The sequence below is a fragment of the Tupaia chinensis genome, unplaced genomic scaffold (genome assembly GCF_000334495.1).
Source record: "Tupaia chinensis unplaced genomic scaffold, TupChi_1.0 Scaffold144899_1, whole genome shotgun sequence".
Classification (NCBI taxonomy): domain Eukaryota; kingdom Metazoa; phylum Chordata; class Mammalia; order Scandentia; family Tupaiidae; genus Tupaia; species Tupaia belangeri.
In genome coordinates, this window is record NW_006204759.1 from 4,338,718 (window position 1) to 4,363,621 (window position 24,904).

The following is a 24,904-nucleotide window of genomic DNA, read 5'->3' on the forward strand; positions in this document are numbered from 1 at the left end:
TTGCGTCCTGGACCCGGTGGCTTAAAACTCACGCCGGGCGCGTGTGCGTGCATGCCCAAGATCCCGAGAGGAGAATGGAGGAGAAGGGATTGTGACGTGACCATCCCCCCTGGGGGGTGATTTCTCGCTTTCTGTCTCTATGTCTCTCTCTCTGTCTGTCTGGTGAGCACACGCGCTCTATAGTGAAAATCTCTCCAAAAAAAAACAAAAACAAAAACAAAAACAAAACACGTTAATGATGCTTCCATTCCATTTTCTCTCTTTTTTAAAATTTTATCATAAAGTTTAATTATTGTTCAGAAAAAATCGAATGAATAACTTTTTCTGAGAAAATATATTGACTCTGTGAAGACTGCAGTTATTGAAAGGAAGGAGAGCTGGTAAGTTACCCGATTTTCTGTTCTGAAAATGACAAAAAGTTCCATTTCCAGTTTTGTTATAAAGATATGTGTGCCCAAAATGGCTGAGAATAAATACAAGAAGAAAAGCAAAAGCCATAAAGCTAAGGGCATGCAAGAAACATCTCAGAAATACCCAGAGCGGCAATAAGGAACGTTTGGCTGGAATTTGAAGTTCTCTCAGTCGTCTTTGTCTTTTGCTCCATGTTTAAGGATGCGTGTGAACTCGATGTAATTGAAATTCCCTTTTTTGTCAATAGGTGCTTCTCAGTACAGCTCGTCCACCTCCTCATCTGTAAAACGGTCCCCCATTGTGGTCAGCAGCTTCCTCAGGTCGTCCTCCTGAATGGTGCCAGTTGCTTCTTCATCAAAGCAAGCAAAAGCATTTCTGATGACATCTAATGAATCTGTGCCATTTAGCTTTTCAACAAACATTGTAAGAAACATGGTGAAATTGATGGGGCCTGGAGCCTCATTCATCATGGCATCCAGGTACTCATCGGTTGGATTCTTCCCCAGTGAGGCGAGCATATCATGCAAATCTTCCTTGTTGATGAAACCATCTCTGTTCTGATCAATCGTGTTGAAGGCCTCTTTAAACTCCTGAATCTGTGACTGGTCAAACATGGCAAACACGCTGAGGGCGCTTTTTGGTGGTCTTGGTCTTTGCCCTTTTGCTCGACATGGTGGTGGTTAAATCCCTGCACGGCCTTGAGAATCCAAACACTTCAGTGGTCCCCTCACTGTGGTTATCCCATTCCATTTTCTCTTGATTCTCTATTATCTTCTCTTCCAATGATCTTTCCATGTCCTTAGGTATCACAGTTTTGAGGTCATGTCCTTGACCTTGTGGTGTCATCACCTCTGACCATAACCTCTCATTCTGCTATCAACTACAGGACTCTCACAACAGCATTTTCTTCAGTCCCGATGAGCCCCAAGCCATTACGCTGCCTCATGGTCACCGTCTACTATTCCTGACACGTGTTCTCTCTGCTCCCTTCTGAGCTCAGCTTCCATAGCTCATCATCGTAATCCTACCTCAGCAAACATCAACTTCCTTGCCTATCTTTCTTTGTATACTTCCCGAGAAATCTTACACCTACATCAAAACAGATACATGTTGCTGGAGGAAACACCACACAGCCAGGAGGACTGGTGTAATTTCAAACTCACAAACACCATTCTCAAATAAGCACTCAAATTATTAGGCAATCTAATAGACTGGCTTATAACTCAATTTTCATTACTATCTATTAATAAAACTTGACTGTTTCTCCTTAAACTGCCAGTACCCCTCAAACTTCATTTTTTGCTGATAACTAGCCTCATATTTTATTAAAAAGAAATAGATGGACCAGCAGATGGTGTAATGGTTATATCTCTGGACTCTCATGTAGTCCACTGCAGTTTGAGTCCTGGACCTGGTGGCTTAAAACTCACCCTGGGCACGTGTGCATGTGTGCCCAAGATCCTAAGAGGAGAATGAAAGAGAAGGGATTGTGGCATGGCCATTCCCCATTGGGGGTGATTTCTTGCTTCTGTCTCTCTGTCTCTCCAGCAAGCACGCTTGCCCTATAGCAAAAATTTCTCTTAAAGATAAAAGAAAGAAATAGAAATGGTATTCTTTCATTTTTGCACCACCAAATCTACCAACCAAATTTGATTTCTATGGACACCATCTGTATGTCCTGTTTCTTCCTCCCACCACAGATAAAACCTTCTTGATTCTATCAAAAGCCAACCTTCCTACTTAGGCAACTGCTACTGTCCCCTCTCTTCTTGTATCATGCTTTTCCTCATTACTGACTCATTCTCATCAGCATATAAAGGTATTCTAATATCTTTTCAGTTTCCTCAGTTGACTACACAACACTCTACACTTATTGCCCTATTTCTCTGCTGTTCTTTTTTCTTTTTTATTTAACTTTATTTATTTACTTACTTATTTTTAAATTTGACCAGAGAGGGTTTGGGTGAGGGGTAAGAAAGCAAGCTGCCGCATTAGTCATGTGGGAGTCCTAATCATCACGCCACCTGCCAGCCTCAATTTCTCTGATGTTCTTAAGGCCGTATTTTCTGAAATAATTATATATGGTATCTCTCTCTATTTTCTCATCTCCATTCTCCCCTCAACCCAGTCTAAATGGGCTTTTGGCCCCTTGGCTCCAATAAGACTGCTGTCAAGGCTAATTTTTTTTTTTTTTGAGAGGTTTTTGCTATAGGGTGCGTGTGCTCGCCAAAAAGCCAGAGAAAGACAGAGAGGCAGAAAGTGAGAAATCACCCCCCAGGGGTGATGGCCATGCTGCAATCCTTTCCTCCTTCCTCCTCTCGGGATCTTGGGTACGCATGCACATGCACCCGGTGTGAGTTTAAGCCTCCGGGTCCGGGACTCGAACGGCAGTTGACTACATGGGAGTCCAGTGACATAGCCATTATGCCAATTGCTGGTCCCAAGGCCGATGTGTTTTTTATTTCACTCCAACTCTTACCACAAAATTTGACACAATTCATCATTCCTACCTTTTGGGTCCATTCTTCTCTTGCTTTTATGGCACCACCATCCCCTAGTTTTTGATCTACCTCAACAGCCTCTGCGTACTGATCTTCTTAACTAATTCTTCTTCTCTGCTTGACATCTAAATACTCCTAAGAACTCCTAAGGCTCAGATCTGGCCCCTTCCCATCTATCTCTGCACTCTTTCTAGAAGGTCTCATGATTATAAGTTCCATTTATATGCTGGTGGCATCCATATTCTATCCCTAGTCCCAAGTTCTTTCCAGAAGTTCAAACTCTGATCTTTGCGTAGATGTCAAAGAAGAGTTCAAACTTAACATGGTTAAGTCAAAACTTTTGATTTTCACCTCAACCTGTATCTCCCATATTCTTTCCTTTAATAAAATGCATCACCGTCCACCTAGCTGCACAAACCCAAATCCTAGGAGCTTCTTTCCCCATGATTACTTTATTCATTCACCCTCTGTGTCTAATCTGTCAGTAAGTCCTCACATTTCTACCTTTAAAATAGATCCTGCAGGACCAGCAGATGGTGTAATGGTTACATCGCTGGACTCCCATGTAGTCGACCACGGTTTGAGTCTAGGACCTAGAGGCTTAAAACTCACTCTGGTGTATGTGCGTGCGTGTGTGTGTGTGCCCAAAATTCCAAGAGGAGAATGGAGATGGGATTGTGGTGTGGCCATCCCCCTGGGGGTGATTTTAGCTTTCTGTCTCCCTGTCTCTACAGCACCCTAGAGCAAAAAATCTCTCTTAAAATATTTTATTTATTTATTTTTTAATTTATATGAAACCTGCATCTCATCCTTTTCTGTCGATCTTCAGTAATGTTCCCTGATTCAAACCATCACCATCTCTCACCTGCACTATTGCACCACTGTCCTAACTGCTTTTGTTACCTCCACCTATTTTCACATAGTAGCCAGAGGTTTCTTCAATAAATACAATTACAGTGTGTTCCCCTGGTCTTAAAAATCTCCAGCTGTTTCCACCTACAGCTCAGTATAAAATCCAAACACCACATTGATAAGGGTCCTGCATAACTTTCTGATCTCGTCTCATCCCATCTTCCCCCTCAGCCACACTGGCTGTCTTCCTGTCCTTTGGGCTAATTCCTCACTCCAGAGCCTTTGCCTTGTTCCTTCTGCTTTAATGCTCTTTGCTCTGATTTTAGCTCATCGTTCTTTTTTTTTTTTTTTTTTTTAGGATTTTTGCTCTAGCACATGTGTGCTCACCAGAGACAGAGAGAGACAAAGAAAGAGGGAAAAGTGAGAAATCACCACCCAGGGGAATGGTCACACTACAGTTCCTTCTCTTCCATTCTTCTCTTGGGATTTTGGGGACCCATACACATGTGCCTGGCATGATTTTTTTTTTTTCTTTGAGAGATGTTTGCTATGGGGTGCGTGCACTCACCAGAGAGACAGAGACAGAAAGTGAGAAATCATCCTCAAGGAGGAATGGACATTTCCACAATCCCTTTTGCTCCACTATCCTCCTGAGATTTTTTGGCATGCACACAAACGTGCCTGGTGTGAGTTTCAAGCTACTGGGGGTCGACCACGTGGGAGTTTAGCGTCTCAACCATCATGCCACCTGTTGGTACCTCCTGTCATGATTTTCAAACCCCTGGATATGGGACCCAAACTGCAGATAGTCGTGTGGGAATCCAGCACCTTAATCACCATGCCACCTGCTAGCCCCAGCTCATCATTCTTTTTTTAAAGAATTATTTATTGGCGCCAGAAGGTGGCCTGGTGATTAAGGTGCTAGACTCTCACATGGCTGACCACGGTTAAACTTCTGGACCTGGTGGCTTGCTTCCTCACTCTCTCTTTCTCTCTCTTTGGTCAAATTGAGAATAATAATAATGAACAGGTAAAGTTAAATAAATAATTCTCTTAAAATTACTTATTTATCAATATTATTATTATTATTATTTAATTTGCTACAGGGCACGTGTGCTCACCAGAGAGAAATGAGGGAGAGAAAGTGGAAAAAAAAAAGCCACCAAGTCTGGGATTTGAACCACAGTTGAGCATGTGGAAGTCTAGCACCTCAACAGCCATGCTACCTGCTGGCCCCTCCTCATTCTTGATTCACATGTCATCGCCCCAGTCTGCCTTCCCAGACTACTCGAACTATTAAATCACTGTACAGCGGTATCACTACCTAATATTTGTTTATTCACCTAGTCTCTCTCTTTGTCCTCAATAGAACACAAGCTTCATTGGAACAGGGACTGTGGTTGGCCTTGTCCACTGCCATATATACAACACCTAGAATAGTGACTGGCATGGTAGACACTCAAAAACTATTTATTGAGCGAATGTTAGAGCTACCTTGTGAGGTATGCAATGCCCTTACTGTAAGTGAAGATTACATTAAGCTCACAACATCCAGAAGTCAAATGATGAGTATGGGGATAACAAATACACCTCTCACTGCCTAATAAAACAAAACTGATTAAATTACAAGGAGGAATCAACATGTTCCAGGTGCCCATTTTTCCTTGGGATAAGAGAACAAATTAATCAAAAATACAAGATTTTACCTCACATGGTAATGATGGAGTTATTAATTAGAGAAGACAATCAGGATTTCTTTAAAATGACCTCTGTTTTCCTTATAGACTTCTCATTTGTACTTACTTGGTGAAATCTTTCTGGCAGGTCAGAAGTTCCAACAGGAAAAGTATAAAAGGTGGATGGAAGCAATGGGGCTGTCCGAGGGATTCTGCACAATACTGGATTATCCTCAGGACCTCAAGGATGCTCTGGGCTTGGGCTTTCCTCAGGGAGAGAACCTTTACGACACTGAAGACAAAAGTGAAGTCAGGAACACCCAGAAAACTCTTGAGCTGGCGCAGAAGGAAAACATACCCTCCACCTAAGTTCTGATGCCACATTAACACAAAGGGAATACTCCCGTGAGGTACTGGAAATCCATGCAGGAAAACATCACTACTTGTTGACTACTTTCCATCAGCACTCAGCAGCATTACACATCAGTTCATAATTGTTCTGAAGTCCCACAACCCATTTTCAAAAATCAACTCATTAAAAAGGAACTTTGATATCTTCACTTCCCTACAGAGACACAGCTTTAATTCTTAGGAAATTCCACACTAACTTAAAACATGCAAAACTTCCAGAAATGTAGGCTCATGGACAAATAATTTTGTTGGAAAATATCAAGTCCTAGATTTCTCCCAGGGCTCAAATAAGACACATTTATGGGACCAGCAGTTGGCATAATGGCTATGTTGCTAGCCTCCCATGTAGTCAACTGCAGTTTGAGTCCCGGGTCCTACGGCTTAAACTCTTGCTGGGTGCGTGTGCATGTGTGTCCAAGATCCTGAGAGGAGAACAGAGGAGAAGGGATTGCAGCATGGCCATCCCCCAGGAGGTGATTTCTCACTTTCTGCCTCTGTCTCTCTCTGTCTTTATGGCGAGTGCACATGCCCTATTGCAAAAACGTCTCCAAAAGAAAAGACATATTTATAAGTAGCAGTTACCAAAAGAAATGTTTCCGTTTTTTAAAAAAACTAACTACATGCTCTTGAGATACACTTTACATACAGTAAAATCGACACCTGTTAAAATGAAAAATACTTCTTTAGAAGAAATGAAAATCAAAATTTTTCTTAAAATATTCAAAAATAAGTCTTGATCTATCTAAATCTCATTTGCTCATTTTTTTTTATAGACCACAGATTAGTTTATTTTTAATACCCATCAAGCCATGAATTCATAGGGAATAGGTTCCAGTAGCTCAGGCTCCTTTCCATTGGTTCTCACAAAGTGTGCTTCTCTGGGTGGAGCAGGCTGGCGCTTTAGTTGAACCCCGGTACCTTTCTCTTTGGCTTTCTTCTTTTTCTGGTCGTTTTCCTTCACACGTTTTCGGAAGCTATCTCTGCTCTTAGAATGCTTAACATGCTCAATACGCACATTGATTCTCTTGGCAAGAATCTTGCCCTTAACTTGTTTGTTTACAACAATGCCAACAGCATGCTGGGTGACATTGTAGACTCTTCCAGTTTTGCCATGGTAACATTTGTGGGGCATTCCTTTCTGAACAGTACCCATTCCCTTAATGTCTACAATATCACCTTTCTTGTAGATTCGCATATATGTTGCCAAAGGAACCACTCCATGTTTTCTAAAAGGCCTAGAGAGCATATATTGGGTGCCTCTTCTCTTTCGCTTTGTGTATGTCATTTTGGTTAATTACTGGAAGATGGTGGTTCCGGCCAAAAGGCTCATTTGCTCATTTTTAACAAGAACATCACGCCACTGACTAGACTGGGTGCCAATGGCCTGAAAAGAGAAAATGCAGGGAAGGTGATGGTGGCTCACCTCTCGTGTGAGACTGACTGATCCTTGATGAAGTCCATGACATCCTTCAGTACAGGGTACTTCTCTTTTACAGTGGGCACCGGTCTGGCTTCCTCCACAGATCGGAAGGAGAGCAGCCGGAGCCGTCCTCGGGTGAAGGGAGGCCGCCGGGTGGGAGTGGAGGGTGACGAGGGCTCGTCAGCTGTGGCAGAGGACACTTCTGCAACGGGAGGGCTACTCCTGGGCAGCGGCTTTGGCTGCACACCTGAGCCAGGACTCTTGTCTCCTGCGGTAGCGGGCGCTGCTTCCGTGGGAGATGCTGAGGCTTGGAAATGCTCTTCTACCACAGAGCTGGTCCTCGGGCGCCTGTCAAGTGGCTGGAGATGATCAGTTTCCTCGGCAGGCACCAATCCGTCACAGCTTTCTTTTGAACTCATGCCCGTGGGCAAAAATTTTAGTAATAGAAGACTCTTCTGAATACACTCTTTTGCTAAATACAAAACAAAACAATAATGATGAAAATAATATCAAAATTAAATTTATTGCCTACTTTTAGAGAGAAAACAACCTTCAGACTTCACAATTTAGGGCAAGAGACACTTTAATTAATACAACGATAGACACGCTTACTGATAGAATAGGATCAAATTTTATCTCCTTATATAAATCAAAATCTTGTCAGAACACTAAAAAAGTTATGGTAGATACTTTCAAGACATATTCAGAGAGAACAGTAAAAAGACTGCTCTGTACCTATCACCCAAGTTCAATAATGATCAATTCATGGCCAATCTTATTTTAAGCCTATGCACTCCCTACTCTCTGGGCTATTTCCATGCAAATCCCAGGTCTCACATTAATTCATCTATAAACACTTCGGTATACTTGTCTTAAAAAATTGAGAGTTTTAAAAAAATAACATCGGGACCAGCAGTTAGGGTAATGGCTATGTTGCTGGACTCCCATGTAGTCGACCACAGTTCGCGTCCCGGATCCGGTGGCTTAAAACTCACGCCGGCTGTGTGTGCTTGCGTGCCCAAGATCCCGAGAGAATGGAGGAGAAGGGATTGCAGTGTGGCCATTCCCCCCTGGGGGGTGATTCTCGCTTTCTGTTTCTCTGTCTCTGTCTGTCTGGCGAGTGCACACGCCCTATAGCGAAAACCTCTCCAAAAAAAAAAAAATAATAATAATAAAATAACATCAACTTTGGACCAGCAGCTGGCATAATGGCTATGTCACTGGACTCCCATGTAGTCAACTGTGGTTCGAGACCCGGACCCAGTGGCTTAAACTCACACCAGGCACATGTACATGTGTGCCCAAGATCCCAAGAGGAGGGTGAAGAAGAAGGGATTGTAGCATGGGCATCCCCCCGGGAGGTGATTTCTCGCTTTCTGTCTCTCTGTCTCTGTCTTTCTGTCAAGTGCATGCACCCTATAGCAAAAACCTCTCAAAATAAAAAACATAACATAAACATTGTATCATTAACAAGTGAATAGTAATTCTTCAATTTCTCTAAACATTCAGTGTGAGCACACTTTAAAAAGTAACAACATGAGACCAGTAGATAGCATAATGGTTATGTCGCTGGACTTCCATATCGTGGACTGTGGTTTGAGTCCCAGACCCAGTGACTTAAAACTCACACCAGGTATGTGTGCATGCATACCTAAGATCCTGAGAGGAGAATGGAGGAGAAGGAATTGCAGTATGGCCATTCCCTCCCCCCCCGGGGGGGGTCTTTCTTTCTGTCTCTCTGGTGAATGCACTCCCCCTACAGTAAAAATCTCTCTTAAAAAAAAGTAAGAGGCCAGCAGATAGCATAATGGTTATGTTGCTGGACTCTCACATGGCTGATCACAGTTAGACTCATGGACCCAGTGGCTTGAAACTCACACTAGGTGTGTGTGCATATATGCCCAAGATCCCAGGAGGAAAATGAAGGAAAAGGGAATGTAGTGTGGCCATTCCCCCTGGGAGAGGGTGACTTCTCACTTTCCCTTTCACTGTTTCTATCTCGCTCTCTCCCTGAAGAGCGCATGCACCCTCGGGTAAAAACCTCTACAAAAAACAGTAACAACATGCAGCTCAAACACATCTGATGCCTCCTATGAGAAGCAATGAGAAAGATGCTCCACTGAGCTCATTAACAATGACTCCTCTGTGGCATTTTCTCTCTTTGTGGTACACCCTTGAAAATGACACTCAGCGCCTGTACGGCTTTCCCTAGGTCGACAAGCCTCAGTTAAAATAATCAGGGGTGGGGGGCTTACTGGTTCTCCAGGCTCTGAAATGACAGCAGCTGGCATTGGCACACTCACCCAGGCTCTCGGGGTTGGTCTCAGCAGCTTCTGAACTGCGTTTGTCTTCTGCCTCATTCCCCAGGCTCATCAGGGACTTCTGCTTCATCTCTAACTGGGGGGAAAGATTTGCACCACATAATCATGCTGTCCAGACAGGGCACAAGGCAGCCACAGCAAACTACTTCAGAAGCACGTGGTGCTGGATCATGGAGTACTGTACAGTTACTGTCTAGCTACTGGGGACATAGGACTTTTATTTATCCTAGAAGTCATCCGGACTTTGAAGCTGTCTAACGATGTATCTGCAAAATTATCTTCTTTTCAACTATACTATACATTATTTGACCTTATTATTTAAAAAATCTAGAACACTAGTGCTGATGGGACCTTTACTAAAGTCTGCCTAGCACAGGTAAAGAAGCTCAGGTCTAGAGAACTGAAGGATCTTACTGGGGTCACCCATCCAGTTTCCTGCAGAGGTTGCACCAAAATTTGATTTCTAGTCTACCCTGAAAGAAGGGTCGCCTCTAAATGATGCTGAGACTTTTAGGCAGAAGGATGTTCTTAGTATCAGACCAGGTAATGGTCACAGCATGGGCCACAAGGCTGAAAGCCCAGGTAGAAGGTCACACGTGATGTATGAGAGGCCAACGTTTTAGAGAGAAAGCTGGCCTCTTGTCTGTCAGCAGTCTGTCCTGTGCTGAACCAGAGCATAATCTACAATGTGCAGTGTTAACTGCTAAATCCTTCCTACTTGGGCTGCCTACAGTACCGGACTTACCAGATATTCTTTTCTTTAAACTTCTACCACTGCCTTGGTTTCTCTGTCAACATATCCTTCTGATTCTCCTCGTCCCATTCTGATCATGATGCCAATTAGCTTCTTTTGAGAGACGCTGTTCATTTTGGTCTTGACCTGTCCAGTATATACTGGGTACCAACTATATACTTGTCATGGGGTTCTGCCCAAGGCTATTTGTTCCTGGATAAACGTGTGTGTGTGTGTTCTCATCCTTGATTTCTCATTTCTATGAAGTATCAGCCATTTAAGTTCTTTCATTCACTAAATTTTCTACCTAGATGTCTTAGGTAACCTAGGTGCCTTCATAGTCAACATGTCACTATCTGAATCTAGCTCCCTCTTTCCAAATTCAAAACCACTTTGTCCATCCTGATCAATGCTTCTACAACCCTCCAAGTCACCCACCCGGAACTCAAGAGTTGTCCTAAATCTCTCCTTCCTGTTCACCACTCACAATGATCATAGAACCCTATTCATTGTTTTACCTCCCAAACTGCAGAAGCCACCCTCATCTAACTACTGGGAGTAGTCTTCTGCTATCCAGTTCTATCCTCTACCTAGTCACTTGGAGATTTTTTTTCTCAATAACAGTCATCCCTTGGTTTCTGCAGGGATTGGTTCCAGGCTTTCCCATCAATACTAAAATCCACAGATGCTCAAGTCCCTTAGATAGAATGGTAGAAAACTTGCATGTTACCTATGTATATCCTTCTGCATACCTTAAATCATCGCTAGGTTACTTCTATTTCATATAATGCGAAGCTATATAAATAGCTGCTATACTGTATATACTGTATTTTTAAAGGAACAATGAAAAGAAAAAGGTCTGAACACACATGTCAACAAAAATGAAACATTTTCAGTGCACAGTTGGTTGAATCCATGTAGGCAGAACCTGTAGATATGGAGGGCCAACTGTACTATACATTAGATGCACTGAGGCTGGCAGGTGCCATGGTGGTTAAGGCACTGGACTCCCACATGGCTGACCACATGGTTCGAGTCTTAGACCTAGCAGCTTTCTCTCTCTCTCCCTGGTCAAACTGAATAATAATAATAAATACTTCTTTAAAAATGCATGTAAATATATAAATAGTAACATTAACATATAGGCACTCATCTCCTTGCTTAAGAAATAAAACGGTTCTCTTGAATTTGGTGTTTATTACTTCCAAGCATTTGTGTAATTTTACTACATAATTAACATAGACATGGTTTGTGTTTAAACTTATATGAGCAGTATCGTACTTATGCATTCTTCTTCAACTTGCTTTTTCTGCTCATCACCAAATTTGTGAGAGTCATCCACGTAGATACAAGTAGCTATAATTTGTTCACTTTCATTGTAATATAGTATTATATATTACACGGATAAAGTATTATACAGTGACATAACATACAATTTATTTCTTCTCCTCCTAATAGACATTTGGTGCTTCCAGGTTCTTGCTGTCACAAACAAGGGTGCAGAATCATTTTTCTAATATGTAGACCTGAGAGGTCTCTCTTCTGCTTAAAACTGGCACTAGTTCCAGTGGCCTTTGGGGTCACTAAAAGATGGAAGGAGGGCACAATGGAACCTTGCTGACCCTGAACTTAAACATTTACCAAATTAAAGCCTTGGAAAAATCTCAACTATTTCATATCTATTCATCACCAAACTATTTTTAAAGATTCCTGAGGCTATAGCCCAGAAATGAGAGCTACTTATCTAAATTTCACAATCTAGTGACGGGAAAACCAAAAGTGTATAAAAAATGCATACGAAGGGAAACCTTACCATCCATATTCTGATCCCATCTGCCAAGGAATACACCTGTGCAAACTCCTCACTCAGGGCGACCTTGCCCCCACTGTGTACTGGGGAAAGGAGGAGAATGAAGAGGTCACACTCAGTTAACTCCATTCACCACTGCAACATTAAGCACAAAGTATCTTCTAAAGTATAACAAAAAAAGTTTAAAAAAAAGTACACTTGACACACATTGGGAGAGGGTAAGAAATGCTTGGGGAAAATCATAAAAAAATCATGGGTACTCTGTGTTACTTCAAACCATTTTTTTCCCAATTAATAATATCTGTAATATTTACTAGTAAAGTAAAATATTAAAATTACAATATAAAAAATACTAAAGGTAAAATTAAAATCACTGTATTAAAGGTGGGTAAAGGGGCTGGCTGCACAGTGCAATGGTTAAGCACCATACACTGGAAGCTGGATCCCACACGGTCAACTACAGTTCACATGTCAGCCCTGGCAGTTTGGAAAACAACACTGGTGTTTAATGTGAGTAGCCGAAATCTTGACAGGATGGAGAAATGGAAGAAAAATAGATAAATAAAAGTGAGTAAAAATTATTACTAATATGGAATAAAGTTCACGGTAAATTTAAAAAGCATGTTATGACATAGTATAGACAAAATTATCTTATTTAAAATAAGTACAGGGACCAGCAGATGGAATGGTTACGTCACTGGGCTCCCACATAGTTGACCACAGTTTGAGTCCCAGACCTGCCAGCTTAAACTCATGCCAGGCGCATGTGTGTGTGTGTGTGTGCCCAAGATCCCAAGAGGAGAATGGAGGAGAAGGGATTATGGCATAGCCATCCCCTGAGGGGGTGACTTCTCACTTTCTGTCTCTCTGTCTCTTTCTGTCTCTCTAGCAAGCACACACACTCTATAGCAAAAAATCTCTCTCTTAAAAAAAAAAAAAATGGGTGCATAAGGTCAGCTCCGTGGTCTGGTTAAGGCAGCTGATCCACATAGTCACACTGTGGTTGGAGTCCCAGACTTGGTGGCTTGAAAAACATGCCAGGTGCATGCATATGTATGTCCAAAATCCCCAACGGAGGCAGAGATAAAGGGACTGGGGCCTCGTTGAAGGTGCTTTCTCCTCTCCTTCTGTCTCTGACAAGCATGCACACCCTCAAGCAAAAAAAAGTAAAAGTAAAAAAAAAGAAAAAGAAATTAAATGAGTATACATATTAAAAACATGGATGAATATATGCATATACTTATATACATACACGAATATACCTAGATAAAATGCCAGGTAGATATATAGAAAAATGTCAATAAAGGTGCTAAGTGGTAAGATTGCAGTTAATAATTATTTTAAGTTTTTCTGTACTGTGTAATTTCTCTGTATTTTTCGATAATTAGGGAAAACCACGTGAAGAAAGACCTATAAGGCCTTCCCTTCTCTTCATGTAAAAACCAAAATATAATAAATTCTAACAGTGTGAAGTACTCTGCTGCATTAATCTATAACATAGTAAATATTTACTGAAGCCATAGCATGCCAGGCTCTATAAATGGCACCAAAAATACACCCTTGACAAAAGAGAGCTGGTCTTTGCCCTTAAGCAGCTGATAGTTTAGCTGAAAAACTCTTACTTTTCTTGCCCCAAAGGGTGGCCAATTTTTATATAAAGATAAGCAAAATTGCTAATAAAGACCATTGTCCACATAGCTCGATCTTAAAGAGCTCATGGTAGTCCTTAGAGATGAGACCTGTACTACAAAGACAGCGACAGGAAGAATGGTGACAAACTGTCCTCTTCAAACCAGCGAAGGCAGGCATTCCAGAACAACCCGTGCACACAGTGAGGGCGTCCCAGTTCCCAAATCTGGCTGAGTGCTTCCCTGCCGCTAACAGGTATGTGATGTCCGAAGACTTCCTTTTTCAACTTTTAACCCATGAGGCTTTTATCCCTCCACTGAACATTCTCTTAAGTAATACAGATCGTCTAGCTTTCTTACTATAATTTGATTACAAAAGTATATATAACAAAGCCACATGGGTTATCTCACCACTCCCACCTCCATTGCTTAGCAGAGACATACTCTCTTATATGGCATTTGTTTCCACAAATCACTCAGGTCTCAATGTAGTTTTATTTCTTTAAGCAACTTTTAAAAGAACATATTAATATTTAAGGGAGTAATTGAGATGTTTTAGCAACCAGGAAATAAAATCTGTAATATAAGACCCAAAGGACTCATATCGCAACAGAGGTGGTAGTGATAACGGTACCAATAATAACAATAACACGAGAAGCTCCACGATCTACGCTAATGGAAGGAAGCATTTGCTTTTGTTTATTTCATCGGCATTGTGGAAAGAACACACACCTTCCCAAAGTGCTTGGGAAAATGCAGACCTCACCTTCAGGTAGGGTTTGAAATGGATTATTTACCCTGAATGAGCATAAGTGTAGAGACAGCCTCTCCCTCCTGTGGGCCCTGTTACACTGCAGGCTACACATACAGTAAATACAGAGATGGTATCCCTGGGGGACACGAGGAAAAGAAACAGTGAGGAGCAGGCTATCAACAAGGGAAGCCTAGCAGGGATGAGGCTACAAAGAAGCTGCAAGTCTGAAGTCAAGCGTTAATACCTACATTTTCCTTCTTGGTTATTAGCACATTCAATAACTGAAACATCTGTGGTCTTAATTGGAATTTCTTAGAATGTTAGTGTTAATCAACTCTACACCCATTTTACAGATGCAGAAACTGAGCTGCTGAAATGTTGTCAGATTAACTTAGAGCCGTACGACTTCTGTGTTTTTGAGCTGGGACTATGACCCAAGTTAAAGTTTCTTTCCATTAAAGTTCTTGGCAGTTTCCATGAGACTTCTGGGTAAAAACAAATTATTTGCTAATTGTGAAATTTAAGGCTATTTGCCATACATTACAATCTGCTAGCGATAAATTGGCCATGAAGCTTTCAATAAGGTAAAGATTACAACTACAGAAACGTGTTTATATTTTAAAATGTTTTAAGATTTTCCACTTAAGATAGCTTTTCTTAAAATGTGGCGATTAGCCTTCAGATCAAAACATTCCCTGTAATATAAGTTACCATATTTTTGCAGCTTCTCATATAAATCTGGAGTGCGATACACCAGAGCAGCAAAGGTGGCGTTCACAGCTTGATCAATAGCAGAACCAGCAACTATATCTGTCTTTGGGGCCTGTTTTCTACATGCCTGTATGAATCCTTTGAAAAGCTCTGAATATGGCCCACAGAAGTTCTGAGCAGGCTCTGACTGGGCAAAATCAAGGAGAAAATGACGGCAGGGGTCGTCAGGGATGTTCTTAACCTGGGAATAAAAAGAAACCACCATGTTTAACGTATTCATTCATTCAAAAAAAAAAAAAACCCAAAACTCACAGAGCACCTACTACGCCAAAGCAGAGGTATAAAACACGGCGCATACTCTCAGGAAGTTTAAGTCTATCTTAGGGAGACCAGATAGATACATGGGTTAAAGAAAAGAAAAACACAAATAAAATATTAAAGCATTAAAACTAGCACTAGCATAAAGCAAAAGATTTATCAAGTGCCAAAGGCCTAGAAGGGACACCCAATGCTGAGAATTCGAAGGAGAGAGGGCCTGGCAGGTTAAAGTAATTAAGAAAAGCCTCCTGGAGGATATGGGCTTTGGGCTGGACCCTAAAGGATGGGCAGTCTCGGCCCTGAGGAACGTAATCATTAGCAGAGGTTAAGAGTCAGTGGGGAGACTGACCTGGCCTGAAGTCACAGCTGGGGAGTGGTGGGAACTAGAGTCAGATAGGTAAGGTGAAAGACTGTAGAGAGCCTTGACTGTCACACTGAGGAGTTTAGACTTCACCCTGTGGGCAACGGGAGCCATTAATGGTGCTTGGCAGTAGAATGACAAGATAATGCAGTGATTTAAAAAAAAAAACAAAACAAAACAAAAAAAAAAAACAACTTGGTAGGTACCAATGTAATAATGCAGGAGCAAGAAGAGAGCCTGGAAGAAGATGGAGACAGTGGAAAGGGCGGAGATGGACATCACGGGAAGAATCCATAGGAAGGGTGAGAACGAGGTAGGTAGAAAGGGGCTGTTAGGGAGCGGTAGCTCAAGGCCTAAAGATACAATAATGACAACCACAGAAGCAAGCAGTCAGCGAGACAGTCCTGCTTTTATACTTCTCTCTTCTTTTTCTTCTTTTTAATGAGAGAAAGGAAAGGGGAGAGAGAAACAGAAGTGGTTGTTTGTTGTTTATTTTTAATTATTATTTTTTAGTTGCCAGAGAGACGGAGGGAGAAAGCCCCTCCCAGTGAGGGGTGGTCACATCACGATCCCTTTTTTCTCCATTTCTCCTTCCTGTCAGGATTTTGGGCACAAATGAACATGTACCTGGCAAGTTTTCAAGTCATACAAACTGGGATTCAAATAGCGGTTGACCATGTGGAATCTGGCTCCCAATGCACGGTGTTTAAACATGGTGCATGAGGCTGGCCTGAGAGAGGCATTTTTGACAGGGTCTCGCCACGTCAAGATCTTCCCACCCCAACCTCACACGCAGCCAAGACTACCAGGCACACACTACTGCACCCTGCTAGTTTCGGTTGGCCTGGGAATGGAACCTGGGCCTGTCAGTGCTCCCAGTCTCACACAGGCACCCTACCGCTTCTGCCACTGCAAGGGGCCCAGCTTTACACTTCTGAGTTAATGGATTCAGGGCATGAAAGGCCTAATGGGAAGATGGAGATGCATAACTAGAGCCTGGGAGAAGAACCAGCGCTGTAAACTGATACTTAAGAATTATTCCCACAGATGTGACAGAAGACAGTAGAGAAGATGAAGACTCTGTGGGTTGTGAGAAAGAGAAGGAAGCCTAAATAAAGCCTACTCTTTCGAGAGAAGGAATAAGAGAGGTCAATGAAGGAGGCAGATGGAGCAGTCAGAGAGAGGAGAACAGTGGACTGTCATGGAACCAGAAGAGAGGGTGTGAAGGAGCGAAGTTTTTCAGAGAGGTAAAGGAGAACAGAAGCTGAGAAAAAGCCACTGGAGTTGGCAATTAGCTACTGAATAACTTGGGGTGGTGGAGTAAAGAGGAGAAGTAGAACAGAAATAGAGGGCAGGAGAGATGAAAAATAGAGACGGAGGGCCAACCTGTCTAGTTTTTAAAATATCATGCACCTGAGTAGTAATGTCCTACAGTTCCAAGGAGAACAAAAGGTACAGCACAAACCAAGGGCTCTAAAGTCTGACTCAGCAGGCACTAGGAGTAGGCTCGACTTGTGAGTCTGATAACTCCATCAAGGGAGATTTACCGAAGAGTCACGCATTCGGTATTGCTGAACACCCACTCTACTCAGGGCCCTGTGGTACAAGTGGGGATAACGATGAACAAGGACAGCTTCTGCCCTCAGGGACCTAACAGTTCAATGGGAGTGACAAGATACAAACATGAATGTTTATCATTTAAAGTAACAAATGCAAATAAACGGTTTCCACTCCAAACAGAAAGGTAACAGAAGAGCGAATACCTCTTTACTATCCTGGTGTGGGTGAGTGGGCCAGCTTGCTTCTAATTCCAACTCTGGACAAATTTGATGCCTGAAGACAGGTTTCCACAATGGGGAGCTTAGGACTAAAGCCATTTTTGCCTGAGGTACTGCCATGTTAATTCCTAACTCTGGAAAGAGAAGAAGGCTTATGAGAGTTCAAGTTTTTTCCTTGAGACATGGAGAACCTTTAAACTGGCAAAGAAGGCTAAAAAAAAAAATCTAGACATTATTAGAACTTGGAGGAAATTCACTCACATTTATCAGAATGTAACTGTGATATTGCATAAATACTTACCACAGATCGGATCAGTAGATCCTGAAATGCTGCTGCTCTGTGGAACCACTTTACAAAGCACAGAGTATCTCTGAAATGAGTAATCTGTGTAGTAAGTGTTCACCTCTAGGGCATAATAGAAAGCTATTGAGGAATACTTACACAGGAAAAGATTTATAATTTGTAAATCTAATTTTGTAAAAAATAATCATTAAATATCCACCATAGAGGTGCTTTCAAATAGATGCAGAAAAAAATACTGGGTAGAAATAAATAAAAGTATTAATTAACATTCATCTTTAGGGCCAGTCCTGTAGCCTACTGGTGAAAGGAGCCAGACCCCACAAGGCCGACTGCAGTTTCACTCCTAGCCTCGACAGATTGAAAACACACCAGAAATGCATACCCGAAATGCCAACAGGATGGAGAAATGGAGAAGGGACTGCAGCATGACCACAGCCCATTGTGAGGGGTGCTTTCTCCCTCTCTCTCTAGTGAGTTCACATCTTCTCTGGCATTTAAAAAAAGGTAGTTATCATTGGGTGTTAGGATCAAGAATGAGTCTACTTTCCTTCAGCTTTTCTCCATTATGTAATTTTTCTATGATATTTTACTTTTAGAGAAACTCAACAAATGGGGCCAGCAGGTGGCATGGTGGTTAGGGCGCTGGACATTCCCACAGGGTTGACCATGGTTCAAGTCCCGGCCCTGGTGGCTTGCTTTCTCACCTCCCCCCTGCCCCTCCCCCCCGTGTCTCTCTCTGGTCAAATTAAAATAAATGAATAAATAAATAAAATTAAATAAATTAAAAAAATAAAAACAGAAAAGCTCATCAAATGACATAGAAATAAAAAAAGCTAGAAAGTGTTACTCTGTAATTCCTCTCATTTAATTTGAATGAAGCTAAGACAAAATCCATATTCACATATCTACATGTATTTACATAAATATTCATAGTATAAAGAATACATAAGTAATTTATAATCTATTTCTCCCTATTTCTCCTAAGTCTGCTTAGAAAAAAATGATGACAAGGCTGCTACAAAACAGCTCCCTTCCTCTCCATCCTTTATGGACAGAAGGACTCCACAGCATCCTTTGTGAAGAGTTCCAAAGTCTGAGTCAAGAGACTTCATGACAGTAGTGTCAGTCAAGTGGTTCAAGTCCTGGACCCAGCAATCTGAAAATCACACTGAGTATGTGTGTGTACATGCTCATGGACATTTCATTCTGTTTTAATTTTAAAACTGAGGTGGGGGCCAGCAGGTGGTGTGGTGGTTAAGGCGCTGGACTCCCACATGGCCGACCATGGTTTGAGTCCCAGATCTGGCAGCCTGAAAATCATGCCAAGTCAGTGTGTGTGCATGCCCAGGATCCCAAGAAGAGAAGGGATTGCAGTGTGGCCATCCCAAGAGTTGATTTCTCACTTTCTCTTTCTCTATCTCTCCCTGGCAAGTGCATGCACCCTATGGCAAAAAAAAATAAAAAGACAAAACAAACAAATAAACAAAAACCCAAGAGGGAACATTACCAATACTTTACTTTGCATTACGTGGAGATGACTCATAAGAGAGAGTGTGTGAGCGAACATGCACACACGCACACACCTTGCTCTTCCATGTGGCTGTAACGAGAAGAGAAGGACTTACGGTGAGCAGACTTGAGAGCCATGCACTGGGAGGCAAGGCGCCCCATCAGTCGGGAGACGAGGAGCTGTAAATCCAATCCCCAAGACACGGCAACATCAGGAAGGCCATAGGCAGTGACAGTGAATTTGTAGCCCCACTCGTTGTTACTGCTGTCAGAGTGAAAGAGGAACTGGAGCCGAGGACCAGCCTTAAAGGTCACTTTCTAGAGAAAAACAAAAGCCAGGTGGTCAGATTCAGGAGGCAGCAGTTCAGTAATAAGCATACTCTTTGTGACTTAAAATATCTACATTTACAATTGGGCTCTCTTTCTTTCTCTCTCTCTCTCTCTGTCTTTCTTTCTGTAGAGTTTTTTGCTACAGGGCATGTGTGCTTGCCAGAAAGACAGAGAGAGACAGAGAGATGGAAAGCGAGAAATCACCCCCAGGGGGATGGCCACGCTGCAATCCCTTCTCCTTCATGCTCCTCTCGGGATCTTGGGCATGCATGCACACGTGCCTGGCGTGAGTTTAAGCCACCGGGTCCAGGACTTGAACCGCGGTCGACTACATGGGAGTCCAGTGACGTAGCCATTACGCCAACTGCTGGTCCCTCTATTCTACAAGTGAGAAACTCCTAAAGAAGAAATGTACAAAGGGGTGGCTGAAAAAGAAAAGTTGCAACTGCATCTTGTGAAGAAGTAGAACTGGCAAAAAAACTGTTGCTCAGCAGGTTCAAACCTTGGGTGGCCATTTGCTCACTGCCTGCCTGGCTGGTGACTATGCTGGCTCACTCCTTTGCTCCCAACCAAAACTACTGACAGCAGAGAAGAGGTCAAGAGTCCGAGGCAGCACTCAAGCCCCAACCCAAGAGATCAAAAGCCGTGCTGACAGACGTGGCTGTCACCACCATGGTCCGGGCCAACCTCCTAGACATGCAGCCCTTGCTTGCTGAGGATGGATGACAAGCTCCTTATTCACTCTGGATGATATTGACATGAACCAGGAGTTGGCAAACTGTTCCTATAAAGAACCAGGTAGTGAATACTTCAGATTTCAGGAGTCACTTAATCTCTGTTGTGACTACTCAGCCCTGACACTGCACTGCCAAAGAAGCTCTAACTGGTACACCAAGAAATGAGCATGGCTGTGTCCCCCCAGATAGTCACTTATAGGGCAGGTGAGAGGTTGCAGTTTGTCAATCTAACCTGTTTACGTTTACAAAAATAAAGACCAATACCTCTATTGGTCCCTCGGGGCTACCAAAAAAAGAACTGCTGCAGAAGTAGACATGTCACCTCTTTCTGGGAACATCACTTACCCTGGGCCATTTATCAGTTCCAACTTTTGTGTCATAGCGTATTTTGCCACCTCTGGCATCGGTAAATTCCAGATAATCATACCTGCAAAAGCATAGTCTCTATTACTTTCGAGCTCTCACTTGTGATTCATTATTGCTTCAGGAAAAAGAACGTGTGAGTCTTACCTTTTTTCAGTTTCACACCTCTCATCAAATTCGACCTCAAAATAGGTTGCCCCTGGGCTAACAAAGACAGACACCTCATGGCAATTATTCTCATAGTTGTGGGCCGACTCCTTCGTCCACGTGTGTAACACCACAGGCTGTTCCTGTTGCCAGGTCTCCACATCCAGCTACGCAGACACATGAAGGAGGAAAAGGTTCTCATCACTCTGCACCTGGCCTGGCTAGGCAGCTGGGCTTTGACAGCCCCACACGTACTATCACACAGGCTAAGAGACATGCTCCCATCTACACAGATGATCAATGGACATCTATCATTCAGCAGAGCGCAGAGCAGACATGCTCCTTTTTTTTTTTTTTTGCTGTAAGGTGCATGTGCTCACTGGAAAGAGACAGGGACAAAAAAAGAGGGAAAAAGAGAAATCACTCCCGCAAGGGTGTTGGCCATGCTGCAATCCCTTCTCCATTCTGCTGGGATTTTGAGCATGCTCACACAAATACTCAGTGTGATTTTCAGGTTGCTGGGTCCAGGACTTGAACTGCAGTCAGCCATGTGGGAATCCAGTGCCTTAACCATCATGCTGCCACTGGTCCCGACCTTAATTCTACTAGTGTAGAAGACCTCTGTGACCAGCTTTCATCTTTTAACCTTTCACTATGACGTACCATACCATGTCAGTGATATGCTATGCTTCCTTGCATGTGGCCACATCACTCCTAAGCAGTCACAAAACAGGCTCCAGTACCAGCTTGAGTTACCTTATTCAGCCCTCCTTCAGGGTCCCGGCAGAGCTTCTTGAGCAGGTCTGTCAGGGTACTGAACTCTCTCAAGAGTGTGCAGTGGGAAATATCTAAGGTGCAGAAGTCCAGCAGGAAGATGACCTAAAGGAAAACGAACAGGGTAGTTAGCTGTCACTTCAGACTCTGCAGGGGGTGCAGATAACCAATCCCCACCCCACTCATCACAAATATTAACAGCTGCCACTTTTTCTTACCAGTTGACGAGCTGCCATGGAAAACACCGAATTACATAATTTTTCCACTATCATTTTTCCACTGTACTGTGACAAAAGGGATTCCAGAATCACTCTCATGCTTGCCAGAAACTGTCCCACATCTACCGAAACATAAAGAAAATAATGAATATTTTATATGGTGGAAACATCACTCGCTTAGCATCAGGTTGTTGGAAAAGTCATGATGCATTTTTATATAGAAAAAAAGTCATGCCTTTTCCAACGGCTCAATGTTTACAACGGTAAAGCTGGAGAGGGCCACAGGACCTGTGGAGGGGATTCTACAACAGAAAAACCACAAGGCCACTAAGTGTCATCCAGATGCTCCCACTGGAAAGGAGAAGCCATGCAAATTTCAGTAAAAAGTTACTTTCAAAGTGAGTGGTTTCTTCCTTTGCTACTTTTTTTGAAGAAGTGGATATATCACTTTTATAAGTGAAGATACTTGACTGACCAACCCAGCTGTCAGCCTCTCCGCGTTTGTTCACGAGGGGCCTGTATGTCAGGTGTGCCAGCCCTCTGGCCACACTCTAGGTGGCAGGACCCAATCCTACAAGTACATGTGTCATAGCAGCTACGACCAAATTTGACAGAACTGAATTTCCCACATATAGTTTCTCAGAACCTGTTGGATTTCATGGTTTTCTGAGGGCTGACAGGACAAGAATCAGAGTTTCTTTAATTACCAACAGGTTACAGCAGGGCTTATAAACCTTAGGTTTTAAAATTAAGACCTTCTCTTTTGGACAATTTGATTAAAACAAGGATGACAGACTTTCCTGAAGAGTGACACATCACCAAGGACTGCTATATGAACGCAGAGATAATATTTAGGCTGTAAAGTGACCTACTTCTACAGTAAAAACACTCAGACACACCACCATGTCTAGACAGGCAACTATGGGGAAGATGACATGCCATTAAAGTCTGTTTTAGGAAGACAAAACGACTCCAAGCTCTGAATTGCAATAAAGAAAACCATAAGCACATTTGATGCATGAGTTACTAGAGAAAGTACACACACAGTCAAAATCCAAACACCTGTTTTCGCTGGTTTTGTATTGAAACTCACATTTTTCAATAAGGTCCACAGCAAGGTCTTTGGCTTCAGAATCCGTGCTCTTCAGCTGCAGGTAGCACCAGGAGAGCAGGCTGCCTTGGACGGCCCAGAACAGAGAGAGGAGCACAGAGCTGGCCTCCCCTTGGGCTCCACTGAGCATCAACAGCTCACACTACGAGGGAGGAGACAAGCAGACGTGTTCACAAGGCCATGCCCAGAGACAGCCATTTCCTAAGGCAGTAGTGTCACCAATGGACACCCACGATGGATACGGGAGACAGTCATGAAAGAGCTAGCAACCCCAAAGCGCCCAAGACAATATTATAAAATTTCTGCCCCAGTCCTCCAATTTTTTTTTTGAGAGGTTTTTGCTATAGGGCGTATGCACTCGCCAGACAGAGAGAGACAGAGAGACAGAAAGCAAGAAATCACCCCCCAGGGGGGATGGCCACGCCGCAATCCCTTCTCCTCCATTCTCCTCTTGGGATCTTGGGCACTCACGCACACATGCCCGGCGTGAGTTTAAGCCACCAGGTCTGGGACTCGAACCACGGTTGACTACATGGGAGTCCAGTGACATAGACATTACGCTAACTGCTGGTCCCCCCTAGTCCTCCAATTTTTTAGAACCTTTACAAATGACTTTTTTCTCTGTAAGACATCTCCTTATGCCACCCCAGGAAACTTCCTTCACTCACACTGGTTATCTGGTCTCTCTACCTCATCTTCACAGCTCTCCTTTCTCTGAGTCTTCAGTCAAGTATCTCCCACCTTTAAAAAAGAGAATTTTTGGGACCAGCAATTGACGTAATGGCTATGTCGCTGGACTCCCATGTAGTCGACCGTGGTACGCATCCCAGACCCGGTAGCTTAAAACTCACGCCAGGCGTGTGTGCGTGCATGCCCAAGATCCCGAGAGGAGAATGGAGGAGAAGGGATTGTGGTGTGGCCATCGCTCCTGGGGGATGATTTCTCGCTTTCTGTCTCTCTGTCTCTCTCTGTCTGTCTGGCAAGTGCTCGCGCCCTATAGCAAAAAAAACAACCAACCAAACAAAAAAACCTATCCAAGAAAAAAAAAAGAGAGAGAATTTTTCATCCCTCTCTGGCTCTCTAGCCATCTTCTGTGTTCTCAGATATTTCTCTAAAGTCACCTCTAGTCATCTAGAGACAAACTCCTGCACACAAGAACCCTTTCACATCAGCATGGTCATGGAATCAACTGCTCCAAACTGGAACCAACACAACTATCCCTCCAAAATAAAACAGCTACATACACAGTGACATACTCTTAAAGGGAACACAGTGCACCACCAAAAAGAAACTACAGCACAGGCATCTTCATGGGTCCATATCAGAAACATACTCAGTGAAAAAAACATGTCACAGAAGATGTTACACCATGTGATTCCACTAATGGTTAAAACCAGGCAAAATAAACATGCTATATAGGGATAATTAGAAAGAAGAAAAGAAGAAATCATGAAGACAAACTTCAGAGTAGTCATGCTGTGTGGCAAGGAGGCAGTGGGGGTGAGCCATGAAATGACATGTGGAGGGGCCTGGACTTCACAGATACTGGTAATGTCCTAGTCTTCAAAAAGGACAGTTGGTTCTTTAAGTTGCCCATCCACACTCTTTTGCATGTGCATCTCGTTAAAGTCAGTTACCTACCCCATCCGAGTTTGCTTGTCCATAACCTCCCTCTCATTCTAACACTTCTGCTGACACTGTTCCCCAAAGGCATCAGTTTCCACCT

General features: G+C 42.9%; 1 protein-coding gene and 1 pseudogene across 1 annotated transcript in view; both read right to left on the reverse strand.

Annotated features, from left to right (window-relative positions):
• Positions 1–24,904, reverse strand: part of ZZEF1 (zinc finger ZZ-type and EF-hand domain containing 1) — a gene marked incomplete at its 5' end in the record, with an annotated part of 151,332 nt that overhangs the window by 49,899 nt on the left and 76,529 nt on the right. Inside the window, 12 exon segments of the mRNA XM_014583836.2 lie at positions 5,568–5,732; positions 7,275–7,743; positions 9,575–9,668; positions 12,139–12,218; positions 15,229–15,469; positions 17,671–17,819; positions 19,615–19,816; positions 20,911–20,992; positions 21,076–21,242; positions 21,832–21,954; positions 22,068–22,189; positions 23,161–23,320. Coding sequence (XP_014439322.1) covers positions 5,568–5,732; positions 7,275–7,743; positions 9,575–9,668; positions 12,139–12,218; positions 15,229–15,469; positions 17,671–17,819; positions 19,615–19,816; positions 20,911–20,992; positions 21,076–21,242; positions 21,832–21,954; positions 22,068–22,189; positions 23,161–23,320 — 2,054 coding nt within the window.
• Positions 541–17,991, reverse strand: LOC102479308 (myosin regulatory light polypeptide 9 pseudogene; annotated as a pseudogene).